This window comes from Cervus elaphus, chromosome 5 (assembly GCF_910594005.1).
Source record: "Cervus elaphus chromosome 5, mCerEla1.1, whole genome shotgun sequence".
Classification (NCBI taxonomy): Eukaryota; Metazoa; Chordata; class Mammalia; order Artiodactyla; family Cervidae; genus Cervus; species Cervus elaphus.
In genome coordinates, this window is record NC_057819.1 from 1,320,634 (window position 1) to 1,338,380 (window position 17,747).

A 17,747-nucleotide genomic window follows, 5' to 3' on the forward strand; every position below is an offset into this window, starting at 1 on the left:
GAATAACTAACATGTTCACTTTTTACTCTTCATGGTAGACATATTTGTTGGGTGTGTGAAAAATAAAGATAATACAGTGAACAGTAATATAAAATTTTAACAACTACATAGTGGATTTGATTTTTTTTAAATGTTTGCTCTGTGGTAAATATATATATAAAGTTACTTGCCTGGAATAAAAAACAAATGTCCAAAACACATTGTGATGATTTTTAACAGAATTTGAGTTTGTAACTTTGGCCAGATTTAAAATAGCTTGGAATCTTGCACTAACAACAAAAACAATTTAGATGGAAAGATGACAAAGAGAATTGTTTCAGCTGTGGAAATTTGTTAGGAAATTATGAGGAAAATACTATTCAAAAGATATTTTACAAAAAGTGAGAGATTTTTCAATTAAAGCCTCAAAACAATTGCCCATGGAATACAAGGTCTTTCCAATAACACCAAAAATGGATTCGAAATTTTAAAATTTGCAAGTATTTCTCTTTAGTTTTAGTTGAGTCATGTGACATGAGACCCTGCCCAGTTAATATTTTGAATACCTTTTGTCTCAAAGGACATCCAGACCTTTGAGGAAACATTGCCAATCGATGACCTAGAAGATTGAACTTTGGGAATTCCCTGCTGGTCCAGTGGTTAGGTCTCCCTGCTTCCACTGCCAGGAGACCTGGGTTTGATCCTTGTTTGGGGAACTAAGATCCCACAAGCTGCAGAGCAAAAAAAAAAAAAAGATTGAATTTATGGCTTGGATCTTTTAAACCTCTGACATTGCCAAAGAAGAATTTCAGCTAAATCTGAAGGGAAAATAGTTGCTGTATTGTTTGTTTGTTTTTATCATGACAGACACTGTTCTACCAGTGTTCAGGTTAAAACTCCAGATTTAACGGGATTATAAAATACAAAAGATAAACTTTTATTAAAATTTGTGATATATATTTTAAAACTTTGTGCTTAGTTTTTATAGCAGACTTTATGAAAAGCATCATAGATAGGTACAATTGTTTAAATCACTCAGTGTATATGTGCAACTGATACAAATCATCACTGTTCTATAGAACTGTTGAGAGAAATAGAAGGCTATGAATTTGTTGATGTGCTTTTGCCAATGCTCATTGGCCGAATCTTGGAAATTTTATAAAGAATTACTGTAATGTCAATTTCAATTCAAGATTTTCTAGAAATGAAAGGAATGTTTGTTGACTATTCAATAAGCAAAGGTCCAAAAATGGCAGTCTGTGTTTATACATACTTATACTCACTAATACATACTGTATATGAGTGAGATAAATTTGAATAGCCGAAAACAGGAAAAGCTTATTTGTAAGCTAGCCTTGCTGTGTCTCTCAGTCATGTCCGACTCTTTGCAACCCCTTGGACTGTAGCTCACCAGGCTCTCTGTCCATGGGGTTCTCCAGGTAAGAATACTGGAGTGGGTTGCCATGCTCTCCTCTCGGGGGTCTTCCCAACCCAGGGATGAAACCCTGGGTCTCCTGCATTGCGGGTGGATTCTTCACCATCTGAGCCACCAGGGAAGCCCATAAGCTAGCGGGTATATGAATTTGTACTTGGGAAGCTTCATAATACAATCAATAATAATTATTTTACACACTCTTCTGACACAAGTCAATATGTTAGAGATTTTAATTTTAACTGGCTGTGTTATGTAATTGGTAACAAAAAATCCAAGAAAAATTCGAATGAAGAATGCTTTGTGATATTGATCAATTTAGAGATACTTTTCAAATTATATCATGCCTCTGAATTCAATGTTAATGATATTCAATCAACAAGAGTTAGTGAAGTACTTAATTTGGAAAGACATAATTTTGAAACTGATGGGCTTTTGCATCAAAGTCAAATCAATTCATCTAAAAAGATGAACTCTTTTTGTCATCAACAAGGGAAAATGAAATTTTGGTACTATATTCAGCTACTGGAAAAGTTTCAAGTATATTTAGAACAACTTAATAAGTGAACTTATTTTTTTCAACTGTGAATTTTGTTAAATCTAAAGACAGATCAAGTATTTCTGATGAAAAGGTAGCATGCAAATTGAGGTGTGCTGTAAGTGTAAAATATACACCAGATTTCAAAGACTTAATGTGGAAATATATACTTATAAAATAGTCCAACAATTTTTACATTGACTGTATATTGAAATGTTAATATTTTGGCTTATTGGACATATTGGCTTAACTAAAATAACTTTATTATTTAGATTATTTTCACCTGCTTACTTTTTAAATGTAGCTACTGGAAAATTTTAATTTTTACAGCAAAGGAAACAATACACAAAGTGAAAAAACAACCTAAAGAACGGGAGAAAATACTTGCAAACGATATATCCAATAAGGGGTTAATATCCAAAATGTATAAGGAACTCATACAATCAATAGCAAGAAAAGAACAACAACAATCCAATTAAAATCTGGGCTAAGTCACGGTGAGATATCACCTCTCGCCTGTTTGGATGGCTTCTAACAAAAAAGTCAAAATATAACAAGTATCAGCAAGTACTGGAAAAAGGGGAATACCAGTACACTGCTGATTGGAATATAAACTGGTACAGCCACTATGTAAAACAGCATGGAGTTTCCTCAAAATATTAAAAATGGAACTATCCTATGATCTAATAATCATACTTCTGGGTATATGTCCAAAGAAAATAAAATCACTATCTCAGAGTGATATCTATACTCCTTTGTTCACTACAGCAGTATTTACAGCAGCCAAGATATGGAAAGAGCTAACTGTTCATGAACAGATGAATGGATGAAGAAATTCGAAATCCTGCCATTTGCAATGATGGAGAGGCACTTGGAGGACATTATGCTAAGTGAAATAAACCAGACACAGTAAGATAAATATTGCATGATTTTACATGTGAAATCGTAAACAAGACAAACAAAACCTTCATAGTAACAGAGAATAGAAGGATGGTTGACTAGGAGCATGGAGAAGGAAATGGCAACCCACTCCAGTATCCTTGCCTGGAGAATCCCATGGACGGAGGAGCCTGGTAGGCTACAGTCCACAGGGTTGCAAAGAGTTGGACATGACTGAGCAACTTCACTTTGACTAGGAGCAAAAGGGAGATATGGATCAAAGGATACAAACCTTCAGTTATAAGATGAATAAATTCTAGAGACCTATAGTACAGCACAGAGATTACTCTGCTGTTAATAACATATTGTATATCTGAAATTTTCTAAGAGGGATCTCAAGCGTTTGCACTACACACAGGAAAAATGGCAACTGAGGTGATTTATACTAGCTTGATCATAGTAATTATCTCACAATGTATACTTATACCAAACACTGTATCATACATCTTAAATATACAACTTTTGTCAATCATACCTCAATCAAGCTGGAAAAAATGAAGATCCGTGCGTCACAGTTCAGTTCAGTGGTTTGGTCGTGCCTGACTCCCTTGTGACCCCATGAACCGCAACACACCAGGCCTCCCTGTCCGTCACCAACACCTGGAGTCCACCCAAACCCATGTCCTTCAAGGTTATATATCTTTTATATATCTTTTGAATAGTGCTGATCTAAGCTAGGACACAGAGTTCTGCGCAAGAAGCTGAGGCCATAGACTTCTGACCAGCTGCAAGCCTCATGCCCTGTAGTCCTAGACACAAACTGACTGGTTTTGGGGGAGAATCAAATGGGTTAATGGGCTTCCCAGGTGGCAGCTAGTGGTAAAGAACCTGCCTGCCAATGCAAGAGACTTAAGAGATGCAGTTCCATCCCTGGGTGGGGAAGATCCCCTGGGGTAGGGCATGGCAACCCACTCCAGTATTCTTGCCTGCAAAGTCCCATGGACAGAGGACCCTGGCTGGCTAGAGTCCATGGGGTCGCAAAGAATCAGACAGGACTGAAGCGACTTAGCTTGCATACAAACGGGTTAATACATATAAAGTGCATAAAAGTAAGTCTATGTGTTAGCTCTTATTATTGTTACTGTTATTTGTGTTATTGACCAAGATTTCTAGAACTTCAACTCAGCAGAGAAGCACACCAAGGACAGTGAGGCTTGGCCCAGCTTGAGAATTCGCATATCACCCATAAAAGATCAAACTGCAGAGAGCTGAGGACCCTCTGTGATCAGCTGGTCCACTCAGGGCCATGATTTGGGGGAGGCGAGCAAGGCAGTTTCCTCGAAGCAGAATTTAAGAGGAGGGGGGAACCAAGAAAACTCAGGACTCTGGATACATAATGTTCAAATGCAATATTTTAATAAATCCAAATCAAAGTCCCAAACCCAAACCCACAAGGAACAGAAGATCAAAATGGTAAATTTTGACAGGAGGGTTATTGCTGGTTTCCACCACCCCAGGCTCCATGTGGCTCGGTAGCCTTGAGCCAGCCCCACCCCACGACCAGCTCTCCGTCCAGGGCAGAGCGATTCTGGCCACTAGACAGACGGCGCTGTGCCTGGACTGGTAGTCAATGGGCTGCCCTCGAAGAGCGGCCTCCAGAAGGCAGGAATCAGGCCGCGCGGGGCCTGCCGCAATGCCCAGACTGCCCCGCGGCCCTTCCCAGCATGCCCCGCGGCCCTTCCCAGCGTGCCCCGCGGCCCTTCCCAGCGTGCCCCACGGCCAAGTCGCCAGAGTCCCACTGAGGCCGTTGCAACCCTCAGTCAGCCGGTGGTGCTCAGTCGCTGGGACGCACCACCATGACATCCGCTGGGCAGAGCTTCGGCTGGACGGCTCAACTCTTTAGCTCCAGCAGTACCCTGGACGTCCTGGTGATAGTTTTGTACTTCGTGTTGGTTCTGGGCATTGCGCTGTGGGTAAGTGGGGCTTGGAGTGGGGGGAGGGGAGGAATGCACACCAGGCCGATTCCCGACCCTCATCTGCCTGTCACCTGGTCCCCACCTCGCCTCCCTCTTGTTCCTGCTCCTGCGCAGCCCTTTGCCGGGAACTCTCCATCCCTGTGCAGCCTGCTCCCCACCGAGAGGAAGGACAAGTCCAAGCCCAGCTTCCCTACCCACCCACCCAAATAAACAGGTCAGAGGGACCAGTGCCCGCAGCCTGGGACCCACGCTGTGTGTAGTACGGAGTTGCTGTTGTGATGGTCGCAGTAGTGACCCCTGCCGAATAGTGACCACAGGCCCCTACAGGGCCGGGGTGGGTATTGAGGGCTTTAAGTGTGGCACACCCTCATAGCCAGGCTGTGGATCACAGATGAGGAGAAACAGATTGGAAGAGGCTGAGTAACCACAGGGAATGATGGAGTGCGGCTTTGAACCTAGAGCTGCCCCTTCGTGAGGCATGAGGGTAACCACGCAGAGGCCCTAGCTGGCAAAACCTCAAAGGTCACATGTATTTCAGGGCCCTAAGTGTTCCACTGAATTTGAATTGAGCACTTATATACTCTCTAGTGTAAAGTTCTCTTAATAGGTTGTATACCAGGTGTCCGGTACTGCCATCTGCCTGCTAACGCTTCGCCTGTTGTTCAGTCACTAAGTCGTATCTGACTGTTTGTGACGCTGTGGACTACAGCACGCCAAGCTCCTCTCCCTGGGAATTTGCTCCAGTTTGTGTCCGTTTAGTCAGTGTTGCTGTCTAACCATCTCATCCTCTGCTGTCCCCTTCTCCTTTTGCCTTCAGCCTTTCCCCGCATCAAAGTCTTTTCCAGTGAGTTGGCTCTGGCTCTTCGCTTAACTTGTAAGCACTCACAGAGATGTCCCAAAGATATACCCTCAGAGCCAGATAGCAAAAGGTCAGAGGGCAGAAGACATTGGCCTTGGTTATGGTGTGGCCCCTCGGCTAAGCTGTTAACTATCAGAAGCCTCTCCCTGGCCTGCTTTATGAGCAGGATTACCTGGTGACAATGTCACTGTTTGCTGACTGGCGGAGATTTCATTCTGGGCCGCTCCCGCCCAGCCGGAGCATTCCTGCCCCTGTGACCTTTAATCGTAGTGCTCCGTGAGGTTATGAGCAGGACCTTAGTGTGCAGAATCTGGCCCTTCCAGTGTTTGGACAGGCTCTTGAGGGCTCACCATGCAGTGTGAGTGGGCAGATAGAGTAATGGAAATATGGTCTCCATCTTCTTAAGATAATTTTTTTTTAATCTCTTCCGTGGAAAGAAGTCTGAGATTTATCTAGATCATTCAAATTAATGACTTTTTTTTTTTTTTTCCAAATTGGCTTCCATTATGAGAAACATTCCAGGTGACACAGTGGTAAAGAATCTGCCTTGCCAGTGCAGGAGATGCAAGAGATAAGGGTTCAATCCCTGGGTCGGGAAGATCCCCTGGAGTAGGAAATGGCAATCCACTCCAGTATTCTTGCCTGGGAAACTCCCATGGACAGAGGAGCCTGGTGGGCTACAGTTCATGGAGTCACAAAGAGTCGGACATAACTGAGCACACATGCACAGAAGAAACATCCTTCTAGGTAGCCTAGGCTGGGCTCTAAGTAGCGGGCACTTGTTTTGGGACCCTTCCCCCAACTTCCCTTAATTAGGAAGCCCCCACCCAGTTTTCTTCTGGGCCCCGTTGGGGCCTAGGTCTGGCCAAGGTCAGAGGATGTGTAAACCATCTGGATGCTTCCAAAGGAAGCTGCTGTTCCTTTTGTTCTTCTAGGAGCCAAAAAACATGCACTGATGTCCAGACTGCTTTGATCTTTTTCCTTCTTTGTATTGTTATTTTTCCTTTGGTCTTCTTAAAAAATCATATATTGTTTTTAATCACATGTTAATTGTAAGAAGTAAAAAGATGCATTAACTGTCAAAAGCAGTTACTGTTCTTTCCTTATCCTTTCCCAGCCCCTGAGATCCCCAGGAGCCACGTGTCCCTCCTCCCCTTTCTCAGTGCTTACAGAGACATACCCCTGAAAGGGAAGTGGGAACCCACTCTAGTATTGTCTGGAGACAATACTGGACAGAGGAGCCTGGCGGGCTGCAGTCCATGGTGTCACAAAGAGCTGGATGTGACTTAGCGACTAAACAACAACACAGACACACAGGTAGAGTTTTTGCATTTTGTTTTTGCAAAAAATGTGATCATATCATACACATTACTCTGCAGCTTGCTTCTCTCCCTTACTACATGACGTGAAATCCTTCTGGGCTATAAGTAGAGATCTAGCTCGTGTTTTTATCAGTTGCACTGTAGTCAGACAAATGTGTGTGATTCAGCTCTTCCCTACTCACTGACACTGAGATTATTGCCAGGTTGTTGTTTTTAATGTGTTGTGCTTTTAATCTGTGTAACATCGATTCCTGAAATTGGAATTGCTACGTAGCATCTGAACACACCCTTTCCCCAAGCTCTGACTGACCTGGTGTGTTACTTCTCATTTAATTTTGGGAAGGAGGTGGGGGCAGGCTGATGAGTGAATAGTGATAAGTCACCGCAGCTTTGATTTGCACTTTCTAGACTCAGCCTCCTGTGAAGCTGACCATCTCCTCACGAGCTTGTTGTGCACTGATTTTCTTCTTCTGTGAATAGCCAGGTTATGTGCCCATTTTTGAATTGGATTGTTCAACCTTGCATTTATCAGCTTGTCTGTTGTTTGAGTTGCTAACTTGTTTTTCCCAAACTATCATTTTTTAGGCCAGTGGTTCTCAGCCTCAGGACTACTGATGTGTGGGACCAGATAATTCCTTGTTGTGGGGGTCTTTCCTGCATATCATAGGATGCTTAGAAGCACCCCAAGCCCTACCCCTTAACAGCCAGAAATATCTTCAGACAATGCCAGGTGTGCCCTGGAGGGTGGGGTTGAGAACCCTTGGTCTAGACTGTTACTGGCATCTTTCTGACGCTTAATAAATCAAATATCTCTCCTTTCTTTTACATCTAGATTTCATTCCTGGCTTGCTTAGGAAAGTTTTCCCCACTCCAAGGATGTACAAATATTATTCTGAATTTCTTCTAATATTTTATGGATTTTTACAAGTATTTAAATCTCTTGAACATCTGGAATTTGCTTTTGTATATAATGTGATGGAAGAATCGAGCTTTATTTTCTTCTGGTTATTAAGCAAACCACCCTTTACTCACTGATAGGAATTGCCCACATTTGCTCCTTTCTGAAATCATTCGTCAGCTTCTGTCCATGAAGCCCCACAGGGAAAGCTTGTCTTTGTTGCTGGTGTCTTGGGTCCTTTAGGATGCTTAAGAGGAAAAAACTTACATATTTGTTTGTTTGTCTCTGTTATCAGTCTCAGCCTGAGATCTTTGAGAAAGTGGTGAATGTATCTTCTGCCCCAGCAGCCTGCCTGCCGTGGTTAGTGGATCATTCTAGAAGGAGAGCAGGGAGGAAGGAAGGGGCAGTGGCTGGTGGATCATTCTAGAAGGACAGCAGGGAGGAAGGAAGGGGCCGTGGTTGGTGGATCATTCTAGAAGGAGAGCAGGGAGGAAGAAAGAGGCAAGACGTGTGTAACCACTTTCTTCCCAGACCTCCTCTCTCCCTCTCTGGTTCTTTCTTTAATGGAAAGAGAGTGATTTTATTCGTCTTAGAACATTTTGTAAATTCCTTCTGAAAGTTCTAATGCACAAGTCCCTACATCCTACTGATGCCTTTCTTAGGAAAGGCCAGCTCTGAGCATCGTAGGCTGTCGATTAGCACTTAGTGGATGGACGAATGAGACTGGCTTCAAGTGCCTGACTCAGAGAGCTTTTCTTTGGTGACGTGCGGGGACTTGGTTATAATGCAGGTACTCCGATGGCTGTCATAGGTTCACTCCTTACACAGAAACGCATTTTTGTCAACCAGCGCTCATTCTTGGGTCCTGCTGTTTAGGCAATCCAGGAAACCCCGGGATTGTCCCTTGACCGTATTGGAGTCTGAGGATCAGAGCTGGGTCCCGGAGAAGAGAGCCTCTGGGTGCGTGGGGAGGACACCATAATCTCGGCAACGTGACTGCCCTCCTAGAAGAAGCTGGGCTGTGTTCACCTTCACCATTCCCAGTCGATTAAGGCATTTGCAAACCACTCATCTCCCAGACTCTGCTGGGAACCACGGCACTGGTTAACCATTTGGGGGTGGGGAAGGAAATAAAACAATATTGTTTTCACAGGAGTGTAAAGAAATGGATAAGCCCATGCGGTCTCACAGCTGGGAGGCACCGTGGGGCCTCCTTTAAAGCAGTGGGCAAAGATTTCTGTTCCTAAAAAACAAACAAACAAACAAAAAACGAAGAGGGGAATGGGATCTCTGCAAAGGACAGTTACCTGTAAATGAAGGTCATCACTTGGATTCCCCTCACCCCATTTTAAGGTTATCGTGTCAAGCAGTCGTGCGACAGTAGAAGACTTCTTCCTGGCTGGACGAAACCTAGTGTGGTGGCAGGTGAGCATGCCCCCGTGTGGTCCACTGTGGAACTGCGTGTGGATCTGTTTATTGCTTTCATGTAGATGCTTTTTACCCCACATAATTTAAAGCTGCTAAATCAGGAAAGTCATCTCATTAGTAGTTCCCTTAGCTCTCAAGTAGTTTCTTACGTAAGTGTTCCCTTCAGCTCAGCTTAGTCCAGCAGCCGTCACCCGGCGCCTGGTGGGCACAGAGCTGTGCTCTGGGCTCTGGGCTCTGGGCCCGGGACCGGGTGTAGTGCGTCCTGCTCTCTGAAGTGCGCAGTGCGGAGTGGGAGTTGGATGCGACTTCTGTTGTCAGTCTTAGAATCACTGCTTAATGAGTAAACTGTGGTATGGTATTATTAAAAGGAATTGAAATACAAGAATAGTTTTGCCACGCCAGCTTGCTTTCTTCTCTACTTCTGCTTAGTCAGTGACTGTGCAGTGGGTGTGAGCTGTGCTCACCAGGGCCTCCATGGGGCTTATTCCTGGCTTGGTGCTCAGGTCTCCTCTTTCCTGGCTCCATGGTGGTGAGACTGAAACTCGGTGCCCTCCTGCCCGGTGTTGCCTCTGGGCTTCCCACCTTTACTGCTGCTTCACCAGCCACTCATTCGAGGCCCCCTGGCTGCTTCCTCCCCCTCTCCCTGGCTTCTTAACTCTTCAGTTACACTCCCACACCTGGCGACTTGGCATTCAAGACCGCTTGCTGGAATGCTGGCAAGCCCCAGCTCTCTCCAGTCCTGTGTGTCCCTCTGCCCACCTGACCCTTCACTTGAAAGGCCTGTCAGCTATTGCACCCGACATGTCCTCTGCAAGGTTGCTCCCCCCGCCGTCTCATCCCTGAACGGCAGCTTCAGCCTCTAGCTGCTCAGGCTGACACATGGGGAGTCGCGTCAAACTCTTCATTCTCTCTCGCCCAATCTTCTAGTCCATCAGGAAGTCCTGCAACTCAGTTAGAAAACAGATTTGAAATCTGACCCCTTCTCATCCTCCTTCATGCAGATTCATTGTAACAGCTTCTCTCTGGACTCCCTTCTTCCACCTGCTCGCCTCCACATCCAGCCTCAACAAGACAGCCAAGGGTTAGGACAAGCCGCTTTAACTGCTTTCAGTCCTCTGGGGGCTCCTGTGTCCCCCAGAATGAAAGCCAGTCTCTCTCAGGCCACAGATGGATGACCTGCACCTCCTTACCCGTCTGACCTTGAGAGGTTCAGCCGTGCTCCTGACTCAGGGACTTTGACTGCCGCTCCCTGGGCCTGGAGGCCCTCCACCCTCCAGGCACCCTGGGCTGCCTCGCCCCTCCTCAGGAAGGTCAGCCCTGCCTCACCCTACAGCTCAGCACTTCCTGTCTGCTTTCCTGCCTTCTCCTCCTCTGTAGGAACTTACTGCTTACCCCTGGCTACTGTGCTGCAAAACAGTCCCCTAAGTTATTTTGTTTATACTCTTGTTCCTAATAGAATGTTAGCTTTGTGAGGGCAAGGATCTGTTTTACTCACTAATGTCTAGTTACTTGCAATGCTGTCTGGCACATAGTTCGCAGTGGACATTTATTTATAGTTAATTAATAACTGATGACTTTTTAGTCTACCTTTTCACTTAATTGGAGAAGGGAATGGCATCCCACTCCAGTATTCTTGCCTGGAGAATCCCATGGACAAAGGAGCCTGGCAGGCTTCAGTCCATGGGGTCACAAAGAGTTGGACATGACTGTGTGACTAACGCTTTCATTTAATAATGTACTAAGGTCTCCCTAAGTCTGTATAAACGTTGGTAGATAGATAGACTTTTATACACAGTTGCCTAGTGATACATCATATGGACAGTCCACTATTTATGTACCATATTTTTGGGCAATTTAAACTGTATATAGTTTTTCACTATTATGATAAAGGTAGCAAGTAAAAATAACTACCTGAGTAATTATTATGTGTCTCTCCTAAGGGTTGTTTGCCTTATATTCATTGCTGCTAAGATGTTTGGTGCCTGTATATTCTCAATTGTGTCTTAACTAGTGCATTTTACATTTCGTGGTTTAAAAAAACAAACAAACCTCTGTCATATTTAATGCTCTTGGTATTGAATGCTACTTTATCTTATGTTAATTTTGTCAGTGCTTTGTTTTTTTGTTTTTACCTAAAAGGCCTTGCTATTTTCAGCCTCTCTTAATAATTTGGTTTTAAGTGATCTTGTGTCAAATACAGCACAGTATTTGGGTTTGGATTTTGATGGCTATCTCTACGCAACTAAAAAGCTATTATTGGGTTAGGAGGGATTTTATTCATTTTAAATGCCTCTGGGATTTCTTATCTTGAAAGTAGCAGATGCTGGTTGTAAAAAAAAAAAAACCACGCACAAAGTTACAATCCAATTATAGAACTTGAAATTTTCTCCCTATTCTATTTCTATAACAGTGATTCCAGTCCCCAGAAGTATTTTTATATATGTACTACCAGAATCACACCCATCTGTATATAAACACAAATGTGCACAAGTTTACATGCACACAATAAATTTTAATAAGATTAAATTATAAATGTTGTTTACCTTATTTTCATCACTTGATAGAGCTCCTTTATTATTTCTATAGGGTACATTGTATTTCGTCATATTCACTACCTTAGTATTTTCACCATTCTCTTATAATCAGCTCAGTTGTTAAGTATTTCTAAATAACCTCAAACAGTGATGAAATTACACTCCTGCTAATATTTCTGCAGGTGCAAGTCAGTCGGGCTGGGGGGTGGGGAGTTAGGGCAGCACAAGAATAGCGGCGCTGCTTTTTTCACTTCATCCCTGTTTTTACTTGGCTTCTAATTTATGGTGAGGCTTTTGTATAGAAAAAATACAAATAGGAATTCTGCCCAAAGTGTAATCTCTTTTGAGGAAATGTGAAATTCAGTTTGAGGTTACATTTGTGAAAATTAGTTTTTGGAGTTGGATAAGAGTTCTGATCTGTAATTGTCTTTTGATTTTCAGATAGGTGCTTTTCTTTTTGCCTCAAATATTGGCACTGGCCACTTTATGGGTCTGGCTGGAAAAGGGGCGTCTTCAGGGATTGCTGTTGGGGCCTTCGAGTGGAACGTGAGTAGTGCCTTTGGTGGCAGCAAACCTCCACTTCTATCAGTGTCCAGATGAAACTCAGAAAGGCCTAAGTAAATGTGAAAGACTCCTTGGGAAGTCATGGAAGAAAGGAACCAAGTGTTTCATTTCTCAAAAAGATTGTGAGACAGAGAATGTTTTTATTCCAGGGACCATAGGAATACAGTTAGGAGACTGGTCAGATAGGATCATAGTAACTAAAGATACAAACGTAAACATTTGTGTATATGTACCTGCAGATACATGTGTATACATGTGTGTGTCTTTATCTGCATGTATACATTTCCAGTATACATCTGTGTATATGTGTATACATGTGTATATATGTGTGTGTCTTTATCTGCATGTATACATTTCCAGTATACATCTGTGTATATGTGTGTACATGTGTATATATGTGTGTGTCTTTATCTCTGTATATACATTTCCAGTATACATCTGTGTATATGTGTATACATGTGTATATATGTGTGTGTCTTTATCTGTGTATATACATTTCCAGTATACATCTGTGTATATGTGTATACATGTGTATATATGTGTGTGTCTTTATCTGCATGTATACATTTCCAGTATACATCTGTGTATATGTGTATACATGTGTATATGTGTGTGTGTCTTTATCTGTGTATATACATTTCCAGTATACATGTGTATATATGTGTATACATGTGTATATATATGTCTGTGTCTTTATCTGCATGTATACATTTCCAGTATACATGTGTATATATGTGTATACATGTGTATATATGTGTGTGTCTTTTTCTGTGTATATACATTTCCAGTATACAGGTGACCCTTGAATGGCACACGTTTAAACTGTGCAGGTCCACGTATACACAGACTCTTTCTGTAAATACAGGACCTGTATTTTCATTTCACAGATCTTTACATAGACTTAAGTGGGGTGAAGTTTGTGTTTGGTTAGAGTTCACTGTATGTGGAATCAAAAGAACTAGGGTTTGAGTCCTGATTCTGTCCAAACTCTTTCAGCTTCACCCTTGGGTGAGTCATTTTTCAGTTTGTTTTTGAGACAGATTTAGCATTATGCATATTTTTTACTGTATGGGAGTCGATCAAGGGTCAACTGTACATTGAGAATAGGGTCAGCAGAGTTCTTTGAGATATTTAAGTGATTACTATAAAACCTCTAATTGATCTATGAATACCTGTTTCAATTATAAAACTTTTAAAATGGGTTATTTATTTTTAATCTGTGGGATATATTTGTTGTAGGATGTAGAGTTTGTTCACCGAAATTTAAGTGAATTTATAAGTTTTGGGTTAATTAACTTATATTTATATAAATCACCTGACCTTTTTTATAAATCAGAAAGCTCCCTCTTTCTGGGTCTCATCTTTGTCCTGGTAGATTACAAAAAGAAATAACACTTCTAACAGTCAGCTCCAAACGTAATAAGGAGCCCTGGTCTTTACCACAGTTTACCTCTCAGAATTTACTAGCATCTCCTTATATTCAGCTTACCTCTTCTTTGTAAAGAAAGTTGAAGTGAAGTGTATTACTTAATTTCAATAACCTGTATAAATTTTGGTATAGTTTCTCTACCGTTTCTCTGAATGGTTTCTGATTTTTTTCAACCTGTCTTTCTTTGTTTAATGATCAGTTATCTTTGATCCTATCTGGAGCTAAGCAAACATAAATTTTAATAAATACCTTGAAAATTGGCTCAGGTAACCCCCCCCCCCGAAAAAATTAAGAATGCACCTTTATAGGCAAAGATCAAGTGCCTATAAGTTAATTTTGTTCCCCTAGAGGGTTTGTTCTTGGGCTGTTGCTTGCAAGGTTCCCAGTGGTGATGCATTTATTGGGCTCAAAACAGGTAGTAACTGAGTTTGCATCTCCTTTAAGAGCCTGGTTGAGATGGGACCCTGATGTAATTGCTCTTCTCTTCTTGGTTTCAGGCTGCGTTTATCCTCTGTGTTCTTGGTTGGGTGTTTTCTCCTATTTACATTAAGTCTGGGGTGAGTATCCATGATCAGTTAGTCCAGTCTCTGCAGTATTTTTTCTTACAAATATTATAGCTGTATATAAAAACATTTTAGAGGACAAGTTAAACTTCTCAGTCTTCTGATCCTTGTACTGACATCCCTAAATCCTAAGAAATGCCTGAAATAATATCAGCTGACATGGATAAACAGGAGCCAGTAACTGCCAGTGTTTCATTCTGCACCTTATTCAAGGGTTCCCCTCTGAAGGCTTTTATAGAAAACATTTTAAAACTTTGTTAAAAAATAAGACCTAAATTAATGAAGGGAACAACTCTGTTAATAATTGGAAGACAACAGCCTAACAATGTTATTAGAACTAACAGTGTTCAGTTCAGTTCAGTTGCTCAGTCGTGTCTGACTCTTTGCGACCCCATGAATCGCAGCACGCCAGGCCTCCCTGTCCACCAACTCCCGGAGTTTACTCAAACTCATGTCCATCGAGTCGGTGATGCCATTCAGCCATCTCATCCTCTGTCATCCCCTTCTCCTCCTGCCCCCAATCCCTCCCAGCATCAGGGACTTTTCCAATGAGTCAGCTCTTCGCATGAGGTGGCCAAAGTATTGGAGTTTCAGCTTCAGCATCAGTCCTTCCAATGAACACCCAGGACTGATCTCCTTCAGGATGGACTGGTTGGATCTCCTTGCAGTCCAAGGGACTCTCAAGAGTCTTCTCCAACACCACAGTTCAAAAGCATCAATTCTTCGGCGCTCAGCTTTCTTCACAGTCCAACTCTCACATCCGTATGTGACCACTGGAAAAACCATAGCCTTGACTAGACGGACTTTTGTTGGCAAAGTAATGTCTCTGCTTTTTAATGTGCTATCTAGGTTGGTCATAACTTTCCTTCCAAGGAGTAAGCATCTTTTAATTTCATGGCTGCAATCACCATCTGCAGTAATTTTGGAGCCCAAAAAAATAAAGTCTGACACTGTTTCCACTGTCTCCCCATCTATTTCCCATGAAGTGATGGGACCAGATGCCATGATGTTAGTTCTCCCTAAATCCAAAAGAGGATGTGTGAGGAAATGACAGGCGGATTCTAAAGTGTATACAAGAGGTCAGGGGACAAAGCCGTGTCAGTGCCTGGCTGAGGGGACAGAGAAGAGAGGGCCAGGACTAACGTCCACAGGGATTCCTCGAGTGATGTCACCAGCTTGGTAGGTAGAGCTTTCTGTCAAGAGAATTCCACTTTAGACAGTAACCACAGACAGGGGGGCCTTTTTGGAAGTACAGGAGTCATGCTTTTGGAAAAAAAAAAGACTGGATGCACTGAGGAGGGTGAGGGGGCAGGTCCACTTTACCCACGTCACCAACCCCCAAGGTGGCACAGCTCTTGCCGAGAGGGGGCGTCTCAGCCTGAGGTTCCTCCCGTGAGGGCAGTGAGTGTGTGACGGTGCTCAGCCGCACTGGCCGTGCAGCCTGCTGCCAGAAGGACCTGCTTGGCTCTCCCTGCCTCCAGAATGCTGAAGTGTGCCGTGTGATCAGGGGGCGGGGTGACTTGGAGAGCTGCTCCCGGGGCTCTCAGACGCACCAGAAACACAGAGGCCCCTCACAGGCTCTTTGTCAGGAAGATGCCAGCGAGCTGCTGGGGGCGCCTCACCTGCAGATCTCCCCAGCTGCCCACAGACACCCTGCCGTGCTGCATGCATCACCCATGTATGCCTCCCCCCGTCAGCCAGCTCCCTTTGCTTTTGCCCAGTGGCGGTGTGCTGAGCCCCGGCAGAAAGCTAGTAGCACATGCAGAAAACCAGCCTGACCTGTGGAACTGGGAAAGCCGCAGATGAGCACTCAGCCCACCCCCGGGAAGGCTGCCAGCACACTGCCTGGCTTTGTGGTGGGATCAAGGAGGGCGTGGGGAGCCAGAGCATCCATGGGCAAGGTCTGAGGGTCTCAGAGCCCCTCGCAGGACTGACAGAAGGTGTCTCTCTCCAGAAGCAATCAGGGGAAAGAGCTGGTGACCGCCGCCTCAGTGCACAGACAGCAGCACAAGACTACGAGAAACATGAACAATCAAGAAGATGGGACACCACCGGAGGAGCACGATAGTTTACCATTGACGAACCCCAAAGATCCACCTGATAAAGAGCTCAAGATAGCTGTCTGAAGGAAACTCAGTGACCTACAAGAAAACACAGAAGGACAGTTCAACAGAATAAAGAAAACAGTACATAATGGAAATGAGTTTAACAAGAGAGAAAAATCATAAAAATAACCAAATAGACATTCTGGACTGAAGATTACAGTGAATGAAGTGAAAACTGCAGTTGAAAGCATCTACAGCAGACTTAGCAAAGCAGAAGAAAGATTCTGTGAACTCAGTGACAGGTCATTTGAAATTACCCAGTTAAGGAGAAGCAGCTTCCCAGTGGCTTAGTGGTAAAGAATCTGCCTGCCAATGCCAGAGACACAGGAGATGTGGGTTCCATCCCTGGGTCAGGAAAATCCCCTGGAGGGGGAAATAGCAACCCACTCCAGTGTTCTTGCCTGGGAAATCCCATAGACGGAGGAGCCTGGCAAGACTACAGCCCATGGTGTTGCAAAGAGTCAGACGCAACTTGGCGACTGAGCACACACACACAGTCAGAGGAGAACAAAGGAAAAGGAACGAGAAGCAGTGAAGAAGGTCCGTGTGAACGACAGGACACCATTAAAAGAAACAGTCAACACGTTCCTGGAGTCCCAGGAGAAGAGGGAGAAGCAGGCAGAAAGGTTACATAATGATTGAGAACTTCCCAGATCTAAGCAAAGGTTTGACTCTCCAAGATCATGAAGCTCATAGGTGCCCCCCAAATTTTAGCCCCAAACATTATTTGAAAAAATAATAACTGGAAATATCTCCTCTGGTGAAAATGTTAATTTACAGATTCAGCAAGCTTAACCAACACCAAATAGCGTAAACACAAAGGATAGTACACATAGGCTCGCATCATGGTCAGAGTGCTAAAAGCGAAGATAAAGGGGAAGGTTTGAAAATGGTGAAAGAAAAGTCACACATCACATGCAGGGGAACAATGATATACTTAATAGATGCCTTCTGCTTGGAACAGTGGAGGCCAGAAAACATCAGAATGATGCAGTCAGATGCTGAAAGGAAGAAAAAGCTGTCAACCAAAAATTCTATGCCCAGCAGAAGTATTTTTTAAAATGAAGATGAGCAAATTCCCTGGCGACTCAGTGGTTGGGACTCTATGCTTTCCCTGCCCAGGGTCCAGGTTCAATCCCTAGTCTGGGAACTAAGATCTTGCAAGTTGTGTGGTCAAAAAAAAATGAAGATGAAATATATACAAATATTGAAATATTATGTTGTACACTTGAAACCAATAT

General features: G+C 43.4%; 1 protein-coding gene across 4 annotated transcripts in view; it reads left to right on the forward strand.

Moving 5' to 3' along the window:
* Nucleotides 1–4,605: 4,605 nt before the first annotated feature.
* LOC122693595 (sodium/glucose cotransporter 1-like) overlaps nucleotides 4,606–17,747 on the forward strand; it is a 48,563-nt gene continuing 35,421 nt past the window's right edge. The window contains exons 1-5 of one of the 4 annotated variants that reach the window (XM_043901139.1): nucleotides 4,677–4,801; nucleotides 6,781–6,980; nucleotides 9,237–9,308; nucleotides 12,291–12,391; nucleotides 14,336–14,395. In XM_043901139.1, coding sequence (XP_043757074.1) covers nucleotides 6,923–6,980; nucleotides 9,237–9,308; nucleotides 12,291–12,391; nucleotides 14,336–14,395 — 291 coding nt within the window. In that variant the 5' untranslated portion in view covers nucleotides 4,677–4,801; nucleotides 6,781–6,922. Of the gene's footprint in view, nucleotides 4,802–6,780; nucleotides 6,981–9,236; nucleotides 9,309–10,493; nucleotides 10,622–12,286; nucleotides 12,392–14,335; nucleotides 14,396–17,747 lie in introns of those variants that run through there. The other 3 variants (XM_043901138.1, XM_043901140.1, XM_043901141.1) reach the window with 3 other exon arrangements.